The sequence below is a fragment of the Dermochelys coriacea genome, chromosome 2 (assembly GCF_009764565.3).
Source record: "Dermochelys coriacea isolate rDerCor1 chromosome 2, rDerCor1.pri.v4, whole genome shotgun sequence".
NCBI lineage: Eukaryota > Metazoa > Chordata > Testudines > Dermochelyidae > Dermochelys > Dermochelys coriacea.
In genome coordinates, this window is record NC_050069.1 from 172,102,686 (window position 1) to 172,119,107 (window position 16,422).

At 40.4% G+C, this 16,422-nt stretch overlaps 1 protein-coding gene across 3 annotated transcripts in view; it reads right to left on the reverse strand.

Moving 5' to 3' along the window:
- CUL1 (cullin 1) overlaps positions 1-16,422 on the reverse strand; it is an 86,976-nt gene that overhangs the window by 32,758 nt on the left and 37,796 nt on the right. For all 3 annotated transcript variants that reach the window (XM_038390492.2, XM_038390493.2, XM_043508682.1), the window contains 4 exons: positions 11,252-11,426; positions 10,182-10,349; positions 7,499-7,549; positions 6,830-6,920 (listed from right to left, as the gene is read on the reverse strand). In XM_038390492.2, the coding sequence (XP_038246420.1) occupies positions 6,830-6,920; positions 7,499-7,549; positions 10,182-10,349; positions 11,252-11,426 (485 nt within the window). The remainder of the gene's footprint in view (positions 1-6,829; positions 6,921-7,498; positions 7,550-10,181; positions 10,350-11,251; positions 11,427-16,422) is intronic.

Sequence of the window (16,422 nt, forward strand, 5' to 3'; positions counted from 1 at the left end):
AGCTCATCTAGATATTTGCCTAGTTTTACAACAGGCTATATAAAAAGCACTAGCAAAGTCAGTACAAACTAAAATTTCATACAGACAATGACTTGTTTATATTGCTATACATACTATACCCTGAAATGCAAGTACAATATTTATATTCCAATTGATTTTATAATTATGTGGTAAAAATGAGACAGTAAGCTTCTTTTAGTAACAATGTGCAGTGACACTTGTATTTTTAGTCTGATTTTGTAAGCAAGTAGTTTTTAGGTGAGGTGAAACCTGGGGGTATGCAAGACAAATCGGACTCCTGAAAGGAGCACAGTAGTCTGGAAAGGTTGAGAGCCACCGCTTTAAAAACCATGTATGGTATTTTTATTGTGCATTTGAACTATAAGTCAGTTGCATGGGGAACACTGAAATTTAGCTTTTTAAGCATAAATTAATATAAACAATTGATTACAGAAACTGTATAACATTATGGTTTCCATAGTCAGTATCACAGAAACTAGCTCAAATGTCAACTTTCACATTATTCATGTCAAAAAGGAATTTTCTTTTAAACTTTCAGATTGTTTGGAAAATATATTAGGCATACACATAAATTAACATTCATTCACTCCCTTAAAGGAGGAATTTCAAACCAGCTAAGAGCAACAAAGATAGGAATAAGAACAACTCTGTCCAAATGGCAGTGGAAAGACAGCAAGTAGTTTTTACTTTACAACAGTAATTAGCATCTTAAGAACTCAATATCAGAATTTAATACAAATGAAAAAAAAATCCATGTTTGTGTTGCTCATATTTTTGTTTCAAAACAACATTTTTGTTCCAACTACAGCACAGTCTTCTTAAATAATTTCTTAACAATGAAATGGAGGTTATTACTTTTAACGGGCGGTTCTTTGAGGTGTGTGGCCATATCCGTATTCCACACGTGGGATATGCATGTGCACCAGGTGCCCGAGTTCAGAATTTTTTTTTGCAAGCACTGTCTGTTGTCCCACACACAAGCCATTGCTCTTCTCATGCTCCAAACAGAAGGCACAAACGGTTGTGTGGGCCGACATCACTCCAGTTTCCAATTCTTACTGTAGTTCAAACATTCTGCAGCACAGAGGGTGGATAGTAGAGCACACATCTTGAAGAACCTCCAGTTACAGGTAAGTAACCTCCATTTCTTTTTTCAAGTGATGGTCCCCTATATGTATTCCACACGTGGGAAATTAACAAGCAGTACTGAGATGGGGTGGGTAAAAGGACGCTGAAGTGTAGTTGATTGTAGTACTGCTGCCCTCACAGCTGCATCCACAGTTGATGACTGGACCAGAACATAAGGTCTCGTGAAGGTACACAAAGACCTCCAAGAAGCTGCCCTACATCTCTCTAGGAAGGTTATCTCTCTCAGCAATGCAGCCAAAGTACCTTTACCCCCCTTTGGAGAGGGAATATAAACTAGTTGGTAAGAAAGGGTAATACAACCTGGGATTCATTTTGAAAGGTCTCTGCCTTAATATAGTTTGACCCCTTGATTTCTCTGCTATGGAAACAAATTGTCAAGGTATCTTTCCAACATCTTTCATTTTTTGCAAATAAAAGGATGAAGTCCTTCAGATGTCTACAGAATACCGTCTCTCTTCATCTGAGGCAAGTGAACTACCCGACTCATGAAACTTGGATACTACTTTAGGAAAGAATCTAGGGTGAGGTTATAACAAGATCTTTTCTCTATAGAAAGAATTATGATGGGTGCACCAGGAGTGTGCCGAGCTCAGTGACTCTTCTGGCTGACATCATGGCTATTAGGAAGGCCACCTTCATGGACAGACGGGCCACAGAGCATGTGTCTAGAGGTTCAAAGGGGAGGGAGGTAAAGTGAGTGACGATAAAACAAAATTGAGGTCCCACCAATGTGCAAACTTCACTAATGGTGGAAAGGATTTCAGAATCCCCTTCAGAAATCTAGTTGTGACAGGATGAGTGAAGATTGTACTGTTGTCCACTGGAGGATGGAAAGTGATGATCACCGCTAAATACAGTCGCAGAGAATTGATTCATAGATATTAAGGTCAGAAGGGACCATTCTGATCATCTAGTCCGACCTCCTGCACAACACAGGCCACAGAATCTCACCCACCCACTCCTACGAAAAACCTCACCTATGTCTGAGCTACTGAAGTCCTCAAATCGTGGTTTAAAGACTTCAAGGAGCAGAGAATCCTCCAGCAAGTGACCTGTGCTCCATGCTACAGAGGAAGGCGAAAAACCTCCAGGGCCGCTTCCAATCTGCCCTGGAGGAAAATTCCTTCCCGACCCCAAATATGGCAATCAGCAAACCCTGAGCATATGGGCAAGATTCACCAGCCCGATACTACAGAAAATTCTTTCCTGGGTAACTCAGATCCCATCCATCTAATATCCCATCTCAGGGGATTAGGCCTATTTACTCTGAATATTTAAAGATCAATTAATTACCAAAATCACATTATCCCATCATACCATCTCCTCCATAAACTTATTGAGTAGAATCTTAAAGCCAGATAGATCTTTTGCCCCCACTGCTTCCCTTGGAAGGCTATTCCAAAACTTCATTCCTCTGATGGTCAGAAACCTTCGTCTAATTTCAAGTCTGAACTTCCTGGTGGCCAGTTTATACCCATTTGCTCTTGTGTCCACACTGGTGCTGAGCTTAAATAATTCCTCTCCGGTATTTATCCCTCTGATATATTTATAGAGAGCAATCCTATCTCCCCTCAACCTTCTCTTAGTTAGGTTAAACAAGCCAAGCTCCTTAAGTCTCCTTTCATAAGACACATTTTCCATTCCTCGGATCATCCTAGTAGCCCTTCTCTGTACCTGCTCCAGTTTGAATTCATCCTTTTTAAACATGGGAGACACAGTATTCTAGGTGAGGTCTCACCAGTGCCTTGTATAATGGTACTAAAACCTCCTTATCCCTACTGGAAATACTTCTCCTGATGCATCCCAAAACCGCATTAGCTTTTTTCACAGCCACATCACATTGGCAGCTCATAGTATCCTATGATCAATCAATACTCCAAGGTCCTTCTCCTCTTCCGTTACTTCTAATTGATGCGTCCCCAGCTTATAACTAAAATTCTTGTTATTAATCCCTAAATGCATAACCTTATACTTCTCACTATTAAATTTCATCCTATTACTATTACTCCAGTTTACAAGGTCATCCAGATCCTCCTTTAGGATATCTTTTCTCTATAGAAAGAATTATAATGGTGCGCTCACAAGGAAGACAATTATAAGCAGATACTCTAAGAAGAAGGGATCCAGCAGATTCTGGAGACGAGATTCTTTGTGATTTCTTCCATTTTCCTGAGTAACAGCTTTTCTGCTTTGGTTAAGGATGGATTGCAACCCTTTAGAATACAAGTGCTCTATTTCTGATACACATTCAAATGCCAGGCCCCGAGTTGCAGCGGTCCTAGACTGGGGTGCTTGAACCTGTCCTGGTGCTGGGTTAGAAGGTCTGGCAATGTGAGGATGTTCATGAATAAGTGAACTGAGAACTTCAACAGATCCATAAATCAGAACCATCTCAGACCGTTGGCCCCAATCAGGATGACTCAAGCTCTGTCTTCACAGATTTTCTGTAGAACCTGTGATATCAATAGTATGAGAGGAAAGGCATACCCCAGGAGACCCTTCCATGATACCATGACAGCATCTTCCATCAAACCCTTGCCCAGGGCTGCTCTAGAACAGTACCAAGGAAGTTTCTTGTTCTCTTGGTAGGCAAGAAGTTCCCAGGCTGGAATTCCCCACTGGGCTAAGATGTCGTCAAGAACTGAATTGTGAATCTCCCATTTGTGATTGAGGAAAAGTGTCTGCTCAAGCAGTCCATTAGGGAGTTTTAAACCCCTGATAAATATGTTGCTAATAGGGTTATGTGATGGTTGGTTCACCAATTTCCAGAAGGTAACTGCCTCAATGCACAACAGGGGGACCCCCCCACACACACACTTATATAAAATACGATTATCGTGTTGTTTGACATTATTTGGACGTGTCTGGATTGGGTGAGTGGGAGGAAGGGTTTGCAAGCTCAATGGACTGCCCAGAGTTCTAGTAAGTTAATAAGCATATGGGACTTCCATAGGGTCCAGATGCCTTGCTCCATATGATAACTCACGTGAGCAACCCAACCCAAGAGAGAGGCATTGGTAACAATGGGCTCCTTGGGAGCTGGTGTGAGGAAAGGGATTTCCCCCCCGAACCTTCTCTGATTTTGTTCACCAGACACATTTTGTTTGGGTGGAACAATCATCTACCATTTATGTTGCCCTTCTCTGGTGCGTACATGGAGAGAAGCCAGGCTTGTAGGCAGCAAAGATGAAGCCCGGAGAACAGCATCAAGTATGTGCATATGGCCATGTGGCCGAGGAGGGAAAGGCAAGTTTTGATTGATGTTCTGGATCTGACAGTGACCTGATGAATCAAAGCACTCATGGTCTGAAACCTCTTGAGAGATAGATACATTTTTCCTGTAGTCGAGTCCAACATCTCGCCTATACAATTTATATACCTCATAGGTGTTAATGCGAATTTTTTTTGTGATTGATGCGGACACCCAAGGAAGTCAGAAGGTTGAGTACAACAACGGTTGCCCGCTGGACTTTCCTTGTAGGAAATGCCCATCAGAAGCCAATCGTTGAGGTAAGGGAAGACTGTAAATCCCTCTCTTCTCATCCAAGCTGCCACTACTGAAAAGAACCTTTGTGAAGCTCTGAGTGTTGAAGCTAGACCAAAGTGGGAGGACTCTGAATTGGTAATGCTCGTGATCAGAGAGGAACCTCTGGAAACTCCTGTGGGGTGGGTAGAGGACTAAATGAAAATATGCATCTTTCATGTTGAGAGCTGCGAACCATGTTTCCTCTAACAAGGGAATTATTAATGCCAAGGATATCACATAGAACTTTAGTTTTTGAATGAACCTGTTCAGCTGTCCCAGACTGAGAACTGGCCTCCATCTCCCATTCTTCTTGGGAATCAAATAGTAAGGTGAAAAGAATCCCTTCCCTTGATATTCAGGTGGAACCCTTTCTATGGCTCCCCTGGAGAGAATGGAGTTCTCCTCTTGATGCACAATCTCCTCATGACAGTGGTCCCTGAAAAGGAATTGGGAAGGGGGGTTTGTGGGTTGGAGGTACCAGAAACTCCATCAAATAGCAACCATGAACAATCTCTAATACCGTTTGTCGGTAGTCAGGGGATAACTACAATTTTTTTGGCAAATTGAGTAAGGCAACCTCTGAATATCAGTGGAGGGGAATAAAGTGGCATCAATAAAGGGACACAGGTCCTGACAGCCCCATCAAGAGAAACTCTTCGCTTGGAAAGCTGGATCCCTTATCTCCAACGGGACTGATGTTACCAATAGTTACACCCCAAGGCTGGCAGGTGGGATGGAAGAACTTTGCCTTGTTCGGATAATGTCTTCATCTGGTGTAACAGCATCCCGGATTAGAGATGCTCCTCATTAGGAGGGATGAATGAAGATAGGAAAAAGCAAACATATCTTCCAGGGAGACCCAGGTCTCTGATAACCCTTCGGTACAAGGGGTCTCCATTGGCAGAGCTGTCTGAACTGGAACTTCCTTCATCACCATGGTGGTCGGGCCTCCTTTGGGGCCATGTCGCTACCGATACTGCATCAGCTCTAGAAATGGATGGCATCACCAGGAGCCGTTTATCCTGAGCCTTCACAATCAGAGCCAATGTTAGAGCTCTTGCATCTGTACCCTTGTGTACTGCCTTCTCCTGCAGAGAAGATTTATTTGGGACTAAAGCCTAAGTGCCTGTGCTTGCTAGCTCTCCCATCTTTCATGGGGTGATTTTAAACAAAGATGGCTTGTCCTTAAGTCTATGAGAGTGCCCTTGGTTCTCATGTGAAGCCTTCTGCTTAGGCTTAAGTCTAAGCCTCTGTTGCCAAGCTCGTGCTCAGAGGGCACTGCCCACCTGACTTCTATGTGAGATGTTTTCTGAGTTTCAGTTCCCAACCGTCACAAGTTCTGCGGCAAAAAGAGCAGCAGATGCTGCATTTGGCAGAAACATGAGCCTCACCCATGCAGTATTGATGATCACTTCTCTGAAGAGGAGCAAGGACAAGAAACACAATTTCTGAACTCCGGGACTCTGGGCATAATCCCAGACTTCTCAGGAGGAAAAATATTCCCACGTGTGGAAGAAAATGGGGGAAAAAACCCACTAACTCTGCTATGTAGACTATGCCTTGAAGGCTACTCAAACTAAGTATATACAATAGCTTACAGCAATGACAGTAAAAGAAGGAGTGAGGATAAGGAAGATTCCGACTCAGACCATGCAGCGGTAAGAAGGAACTGAAGAGGTGTCGCCACCTTTTATGCCCTCGGTTCAGACGACAACAAGAGCTACAGCACAAGGGCAGGTCAAGGGACACTGCTTACAAAAAATTGCAGACTGAAACATGTTTCACATTTCCCAAGAGTGGAATACATAGGGACCATCACTCAAAGAACATCATCTACTACAAGCTTAGAGTTTGATTATTTCTAGCTATGAATTTTTTCCTCTCAAAACAGAAAAGGTTGCATTATTAATTGGGATAGAGTTATTTTGTTTTAGAGGCATACATTGTCCGTCACTTCCCCCCAATTCTCAGACAGAATAAAGTTAAAAATTTTACATGGCAAATTACATTACTAAAAAATTTATTCTACTGCAAAAATCTCTCTTAATCAGCTATGGTAAAAATGTTGCTTCAGGGCTCTGGTAGGAGATTTTCCAAGTGGCTACAAGTAAATTTTAAGGAAAATTCATTTACCATAGGATTGTACGACTCCACTGATCAGCCTGGTGTTGATGGTTTCACCATTTCTTTCCTTTTCTATCAGTTTCAACACAGCATTTGTTACCTTTGAAATGCAGATTAAAAATGAGTCAACATACATTAAAACCAACTACTTGGTCAATAAATACAGTAATCAATCAGGCATGTTCTTCCACGTTCAAGACAATCCAAATGCCTGAAAAAGAAATAAAGCATTGTGCTAATCTTAACACCAAACAGAATTCCCACAAACATCATTGAAAGTTGTGCACATCAGTAACTTACAATTCAATATTCTAGCTAAAGAACAGGAAAGAAATATAAAAGCATATGTTTGTGCCTTTAATTGTTTCTCTATAATATATAAGCAACCTCTAAACGTCGGTTTAATAAATTCTGCTTGTTTACATTTGAAATATATACTAGAACCTTGCCAATCCATGCTTTGCTAAACCATACGTCTAACGTTCACACAAAATTAGCAGATTCTCCCCATCCCTCATATGTAACAGATGATGCAACTGACGTCCCCCATTACTAAAAATTAATTAAAGGAGAAGCAAAAGGCTTTTTTCTTCCCTTTTGCAGTTCACCTTGGAATAGTTACTTGTGACATTTGAATACTAACCTTGTGAAATAATGCAGTATTCATAAAATATGTACCTGCTTATTTAACGGCCTGAACAAACAGTCCCTCCAGGTCACCAAGGCAAGCTAAGAATGGGGAAGGGAGAAGAAAAGAGGAAAGGCTTATATATACAGGATAATCCTTTATGGAAAACTGAAATATTGTATTATGCTAAATAGTTATAATTTATTTTTAATTTATATTTATTTATTATTTTATTTTTGTTATGGCAGTCAAGTCTCAGTTAGCTAAGCTATCTCAGGGAAAACTTACATGTTTTATAACTATCCCCACACTCTAAATGATCAGATAACAATATTTTTGAACCCCCGTTTTCCTCATCCCCCAGACAGGAATAGGATTGTCCAGCACGTACCTGAATACTACTCTACTTTTAATAAAAAAAAAAAAAAAAAAAATTAAAATGGGATTTTCTGTGACAGGCTGATGTAGGGACTTTGAATTTGAATGGTCAGAGAAGGACCAGCTGGAAGATGAACACTCAGTAAAGACGCCCTCCTAAACTGTTTTTATCGTCCCGCCCAATGCAGAGTTATTTTCATAATGCAATAAAATATGTACTAAGCAGAAACTAAAATTAAAAGATTCCTTCAACATATAACAATCTACACTCACAAATAAGTACAACAAAGTTCAAATGAGGGGGAGAATATCATCACTGTTAGACATGACAGTTTAGACTGGTTTTCAGAAGTAATATAGAGGAAAGGTAGGGTGCCTAGGGCATATTTATTGAGACATTGTTTCAAATACAAAGAGTAAAATGGAAGAGGATTTGTAGTCTGTGCCCTAACCGCATCCCAATGAAAGAGAGCATAGAGCTAATTAGCATCTGGTACTGAGCTTCAGCTGACCTGATCAGTTTATTGTACCCCAACTCACTAATGACATAACCTGTACCTAGAAAGTGTCATGTAAGATATCAATAGAAAGCTAATAACATGGTGGTCACTAATATTATTGCATGGCGTATATATGGAGGACAAATTCAAAATTACAAAATTACATACTGGAGCTTATGTTATCAAAGAGTGAGGCAGGGCTGAAGTTACCCCAACCTAGACAAAGGAATTCAGTTCTACCACCTTGGAAGTTTTTCCAAGGTACATTAGCTACATTAAGAGAAAATGTGAATGCCGTTCACACAGAAAGTAAACAGGAACATCAAGCCAACAAGGGGAGGATATATCCACTCAGCATCACAGTAGGGTAAGGAAATTGCAGGAACAGATCAAATTTCATTTTAGCAAACACCAATGGGGGAAGAAACAAGCATGAAACCTTTCTTTATCACGAGATTCCACGTCCCCTTCCTCATAGCTTGAATAAACTTACTGGGGGAGGGGCGGGGGGGGAAGGAAAGCCGTCAGAAGAATCCATTTCAAAGATGTACTAGACTATAAAAGAGAGGGACAAAAAACCCCAAGTTATGTTTCACCTAAGACAACAAAGAAACCAAGCACTCTGGGGAAATACTGACCAGAGGGGTGGTCAGCCATCTTACTGGAAGGTAGATTGTTAAGGAAACTATCATGAACAAAGACTGTAGCTTGGTTTTGTTAAATCTTAGCCCCTAGAAAGTGTTTTTCCACTGTTATTTTCTTGTAAGCATTTCTAACTCTATCCTTTTTACTTGACTCACTTAGAATTCTCTCTCCTTTTGTTAATAAACTTGTTTTACTTTAATCTGAATCAACCCAGTGCTGTGTTTCATTTAAAGTGAATGTTAACTCTAGTTAACGTGGCAAGCTGCTGGGTACTGTATCTTTAAAGGAACAAAAGAACCTTAATATCTCTCTGAATGATCTATGAGAGGGCTGGATATCGTAGAGCACATGATTTTGGGAAATTTGGGACTAGGGTTTTAGGATCATCTTGCCAGGTGTAACCAAGGCTGGTGGAGGCCAGAACATGGCAGAACATGGCATAACAAGAAGGCTACTGGAATCAGAGTTGCTGACTCAGAGCTGCTTAATGCATGCTTGTACGTTGACTGGAAGCATCCAGACAATGGAGCTACAGCGGCACAGCATTTTGAGGCACTCAGAGTTACAGAGCAAGAAGTGACAACCCCTCAATAGTCTGGATTGCTCCCCAGAACATGGCATAGCCAGAAGAAAACACAATCAGGAAAGAGGTTTAGATGGAATACAGCCCAATAGACAGGGAAATAAAAGAAGAGCTGATCAGGAGGCTGTCATGAATACTTTTCAAAGTGAAAAAATCTTCAATTTTTGTGGAAGATGAAAAGCCAGTGAAAGGGGAGAAGAGGAAAATATGACTAAAATAGCTTTAACTGATGTTAATATGCTGCTGCAAAAATTTTGTATGAAAGAGGTATGTCCAGAAAAAACAAAATTACCAACAAAACTGATGACTGTCCCCAACAGAACATAGAACAACATTTTGGAGGCAGGAAGAGCAAGTAAGGGAATTTTGGAGGTTATATAAAATAATATGATTTAGCTTGTCTAAACATGGAGAAGGAAAAAGGTATATAAGCTTGCAAATCTGTCAAATACTAGTGAGCCTCATACAAATAGTGAGTTTTAAAGAGGGATTTGTGGGAAGAGAAAGCAGATGCCTGGTGCAGTAGGCTAGGAACACAGTAGGGATATATTTATATTTCCATCAGAATGTTTTAATTAAAAGTTAAAACCAATAAAATACTTGGAGAAAGCTCTTTAAAATGCTTACTGAGTAGATTTCGTATATTCCTTTACGACCTTCATCACACTCACGACGAACCCAATGTCGATTGAGGTAGGCACAAATTCCATTCAGCACTTTGCTTGAAAACCTATAATCTTCCCATTGTTGAGTGTAAAATTTCAGCACACTCTCATCCATCAAGTCTTCACCATCCTGAAACAGGGAAAGTCCACCAATACTGTAGACTGCTTATTTTTTAATATACAATATAATGCTATGTAGAAATAAAAGTAATAGTCTACTGTAAACCGAAATTCATGACATACAACACATGCTGCTGCTTCCAGTAAGATCTCTACTATAGAAACAGGTATGGTTGCACATAGGAAACAAAGTATTACTAAATCCATTCTTACCTTGATAGTGGCCTGGTAAACTGTTAGCATTATGGGTTAGATATCTAGTAAAAACGCTTGATCCCATTCTATTCTACAGCCTCCACAATCACTACTACCTACAGACCTGCAACAGTGGTAAAGGTCATGTGCTAAATTTCTAAGTATAGCTGCTACCCAAGTGTCAAGAGTGAATACTGTCACTCTCTCCTTGGCACCCCTGCACATAGCAGCAGTTAAAGTTGTTACCTTGGTAGAGATAAGGCATCACATCTGGCTCTTACTACAGCACTGAAGTCTGGGATGTAAGAAAAATGTTAAAGGATACAGGAGATGCTAAAATATCTTTCCCAACTAAACCAACAAGCTGTCCTTTTTCTTTTTGCAGAAGGGTTAATATTGAGGTTAGCTATTAGCTAAACAAAATTGAGCTCCACTCACAGCAAAATTAAAAAGTTACATAGGATAGCTTGTGAGCATCACCAAATGGTGCAAGAAGTTGTGTGTTTTTTTCACAGTGATTGACTTGTGTACAATGTAAAAAGTCAAAGCTTAATGAAACAATTAAGATGTTAAATTTCATGATTTTCTACAAATTTGATCACTCGACAATTTTACTTGCAATGGCTTCAGATATTTTTAGTTTTACAGTACTATTTTGACTCCAATTCACATGAGTTTCATGTAATTATTCACTGAGTTGACATGATGCTGCCTTACCTTAAGGAGATTTGTCAAGTAGTTCTTCAGAAATTCTTTAAGTCGTTTGTACAGTTCTAAGCCAACAAATTGAGCTCCTCCAGGTGTCTGGCCTTTTTTAGATTTAGAAGGAGGTACTCCAGCTCCTCGTGCTTGATTAGACTGGTGTACACTAGTACAGTAGTTATAAACATGACTGATAGAAAAGTTAAGGAATATATATTATATATATAGACACATATTCTATGCAAATTCTAGGAGTTCCATCTGAACAAGAGTTTATAAACAATGATGTAGCCCTCCTGAGAGGATTACCTGTGGTGTCTGTAAGTAGTATCCCCATGTTACAAACAGGAAAGGTGAAGGAAAGACATATTAAGTTATTTGTCCAAAGCATCTCAGTCTGTAGTGGAACTGAAAATAGAACAACGTATTTCTGACTGAATTAATGTAGTAACAATTCTCAAAAGGTCAAAAGTTATCCTGGCAATTGTTTTCTTGATAATTTAGTTTCTGTTCCCAGCAAAATAATCTAAGAAAACAATATGAAGAGAAGAAACATCATGAAATACATTTAGAAGGTGATCTATCAGGAAAAGTGACCACACGCTTACATAAAGAAATCTTTGAAGGCTAATCTGACTACCTTCACTTTTTCCTAGAATTAGAATGTTGTCATGTTGAAAGAAAACTGTCTAAAAGATTGAACAAAAGGTAATAATCAAATTTATCTAAATGCACAGAGGGATCTAAGAGTACAGCAGGAACTGATGTTAGGACCAATCTTTGTTAACATCTTTATTAATAAAACTGAAAGATGAAGTAAACCACACTAATTTGCTGATAAAGGTGAAAATGATGCACAAGGCATCTGTGCCAGTTAAACTCTACTTAAACGTTAATGGATGCATAGGCATTGTGCTGGCCTGCTGCACAGAGGTGAATTTCACTTGTTCCTGAACTTGAAGGAATTTAAGCACTAGTCTGAACAGACGAAGAAAGGGACCAGAAACATGGGCTGAAAATAAAAGATTAATTCTTGAAGAATGCAAGCTAATACAAGCTGAGGAAAAACAAACAAGTGTGTCTGCGTGCACACAGGGAGGAGGGGAAACATGGGAAGCAGTTATGCAGAAAGAGACCCAGTATCACTAATGGACTGCAAAGTAGATATTTGTTTGCAATGTGATGTGATTAAATAAAAGGCCAAAGCAATTTTGGGTTACAAACAGTCATCAAGTCAAGGAGCAGTGTGGTAATAATTCCTCTATAGCTTTAGTTTGACCAGACATAGAAAACTGCATTCAGTTCTGAATGACACGTTCCCAGGAGAAATTCTAATTTTTAAGTCTTCCCAAGGAATCAGTGGAAGTCCCATTTGCTTGGGACATATCAAACTAGAGGAGACAAAACTAGGAAGTGTCCTGTACAAAATTGCTTTCCTGTGACTGGGAAATGGATTAGATAATCTAATAGTTTTTATTTTTAACTTTTAGGACTACCACTCCAGATCTATGCTTTTTGCTCAGTAGGTCAGGATTCTTCAATGAAAAACAAGCCACACCTCAGAAAACTATTTTGCTCAGAATATGCTTGTGTTTTGATTTTTAGAAAGACCAGCACAATAAAAGGAAATCTGTGAGCAAAATTAAATATCAATTGAATTAGATAACCCAGCATACATTGTGCACAGGAACCACTAAGGACAAATTTGTAATGTCAAACTTTAATCACAATCAGGACCTCTGAAAGATAGCAAATAACCCCCATCAACATTTTTTTTTTAAATGTACGGCTGTCTTTAATATTAAGTCACGCAGATTCTTAAAACTGATTCTCAGCTTAATCAAGAAAGTATTTGACACTTCAGCAAACACAAAGGCTCAAGGTCTTTATGATCACCCTTTCTGTTTCCCTCCAGTTTATGTTCTCATTTCTTCTGCATCCCCACTTGCATGTTTATTTTAAAAAGTCATCTACTTATACCCCAAGAATACAATCCTCTTCACTTAAATTTTACCCTTTTTGGAAATATATTCCATGTGTTTATTACCCCTACCTCAGTGCCAAATATTAGGATTTCCTATAAAAATCCTAAAAAATCATTAAAAAACATAAAATATTGGATTAGTGCTAAAGTGATGGCAGCTTCAGGACACTATCAGTTCATGAAGGTATAAGATCAGAACTACTGTCTTTTTCTAGAAAAGATTAAGCTGCTCTTCAATCTAGTTTATCCAAAAGTTCTGGAATCTGTCATTACTTGTACTGATCTGTAACTCAATTCAAGGATCTCTATTTAAGATGTGATGAATAGTACTATCAGCAATATAACAATGCCATTGTCTTCCAGTTACACAGTACACCTGTATATTGTGTTCAACATTCATTCTTTAGTAACGTTAACTGTCAGCTGAATGCTATATAGTCATCTTTCCAAGTAAGCCTGGTAAAGAATCCTCCCTCAGTTATACTTTAGTGATACAAGTTATTGGGCTCATTACAGGGATAAATGGGTAAACTTTAATGGTCTGTGATTTACAAGAGGTCAGACTGGATGATATAATGGTCCCTTCTGATCTTAAACTCTAGAAGCCACTCAGATTATATTCTTAAACTTGGCTTGTATAGAGATCATTGTTTGAGAGAGTTAATGCAGATTAGTACAGTTAATCTCTTTCCTTCTCTGAGAAATCACATTCTTACTTAAATTCTCATTATTTACTACCAATCACTCATTATTATGTTACAATTGGCTGTAAATAAGTTTCATTTTCCATAATAAAGTTCTTTGAGTTCATGGGACATGAATAAAATGTATTTTATTAGTTTATGGCATTCGGGAGAACAGAGACAGTTCACAGTTGGCTTTTCCTTTTTACCTTTGCATAGAGCATGGTATCACTGTAATTTACAATAGGTCCAATGGAATTGTAACTTTTAATGGTAGATTGTGTTCACACTAGTCATCCTGTTTTGTTTGAAACATGTCCATTTAGCATTTCCTCCAGCAACTGCAGTAACTGGCATACGGTCCCCATAGCTGGAGTCTGAGAGATGCAATGTAGTTGGGAGAAATACTGTACTACAACATTTAAAATGTGTGCATTGTCAATCGAGTATTTCCCTACCAGATAATTTTCTTGTAGAGATCCCAATCTCTACCTGGCTACAATTCCTTTGGTCAACAGTCAGAGAGAGCACACATACCTTATTCACTTCTGGATATAAAAATAGAAGTATATGTTCTGCTGACTAATCAAAAGAAATTCTATGGTAAGATATTAACTAGAGATTTCTGTAATTTGAAATATATAAAAAGTGATGCTACTCTGAAGAGGGAGAAGTCTGGACTGGCACAGAGAATCTCAATGGAAAAAAAAGGATCAGGTATGGCACACTTATTTTTTTTAACCCCCTACATGCTAGTCAAGTTTCTTAGGTCCTCGCAAAACAGCATTCCATTTGCCATAGTATTAGCATCTCTTAACAGCCTGCAGAGGCTCCTTTTGAACACTGCATTCACTGAAATTTGGACGTCAACCCTTTGATGCTGGGAAAGGTGTAGGTTATGTGCAAGTAGCAACTTCATAGATCACCAGCAAATACATCCGTTTCCTCTGTCCTCAGAAAGGCCAGCTCTCTCATTCAGTGGACCTTGAATGCTTTCTAAAACTTCTTTCCCACTATGAAATAAGCCTCTCTAATGGAATTGTTTTATTCGATTAGACAAGGCTAACTAGGCTGCTGTTATCTCTTTCTTATGCCCTCTGCCTCCCAAAACATCAAGATGCTGAACTTCCTTCACTATTTGTATTTGGGTTAGAACTTAAAAAAAAAAAAAAAAAAAAAGGGTTATACTCTGATTCTCGTGAAAGGGCAGGCAACCATTAGTAAGAAGTGTGGCACTGTTTTGACCACAGCGTTGCCTAGATAAAACAAGGTAAGAGGTACTCCAAGATGGGGCATAATGTTCTCCAATTAACATAGCCAAACTTATGGCAAGCAAAAACAAGACTCTGAGGGATAAATGTAATGGTGATGTCCCTCCAGATAGCTTGAACAGTGATTTGGTAAGGGCATTCTGATTCAAATTTACTTCAATAATAAAATGGGTGGTTTGAGTACAGGCCTGTTTGTCCAATTTAGCAAACATCTCAATATGACTGGAGATTTCCCCAAAAGTTGTATGGTCTACATCAGTGGTCACCAACCTGTCGATCACGATCGACTGGTTGATCCTGGAGCCTTGGCAAGTCCTGGAGCCTTGGCGATCTCCGGGCCGCTAAAAGTCTGGCGGGGCAGGGGCTCAGGCAGGCTGCCTGCCTGCCATGGCCCCCATGCTGCTCCCAGAAGTGACTGCCTGCTGGCACGTCTCTGTGGCCTCTGGGGGAAGAGGGGAATGAGGTGGCTCCGTGCGCTCCCCTCCCCCCAGCATCATCCCCACAGCTCCCATTGGCTGGTTCCCGGACAATGGGAGCTGCGGGGGCAGTGCTTGCAGGTGCAGGCAGTACACGGAGACCTGCTGCACCCACTTCCTCCCCAGGGGCCACAGAGACGTGCCAGCAGCCAGCCGCTTTCAGAAGCGGCGTGCGGCCACAGCAGGCAGGCAGCCTGAGCTCCTCTGTGCTGCCGACCAGAAGCCGCCTCCCGTTCAGAGCCTGCACTTCGTACCCCCTCCTGAACCCCCATCCCAGAGCTCCCTCCCAGACCCTGCACCCCCACTCACACCCCAACCACCTGCCCCAGAGCCCACACCCATTACCCCCTCCTGTACCCAATCTCCTGCACCAGCCCGGAGACCCCTCCTGCACCAAACTCCCTCCCAGAGCCCACACCTCTCACCCTTTCCTGCACCCCAACACTCTGCACCAGCCTGGGGCCCCTTCCTGCACCCAAACTCCCTCCCAGAGCTTGCACCCCACACTTCTGCACCCCAACCTCCTACCCCAGCCTAGTAAAAGTGAGTGAGGGTGGGGGAGAACGAGGGACGGGGGGGTGGAGTGAACAGGTGGTCCTCAGGGAAGGGGGGAGATAGATCCTGGATTGATCTTAAGTTCAAAAAGTGATCTTTTGCATAAAAAGGTTGGAAACCACTGGTCTACACCATACTAAAAGGCTGCAACTGCAGCAGTTAACTTTCAATGAACTGGCAATCATTCCTATACCCCAACCATTCAGCAAAAATTCCA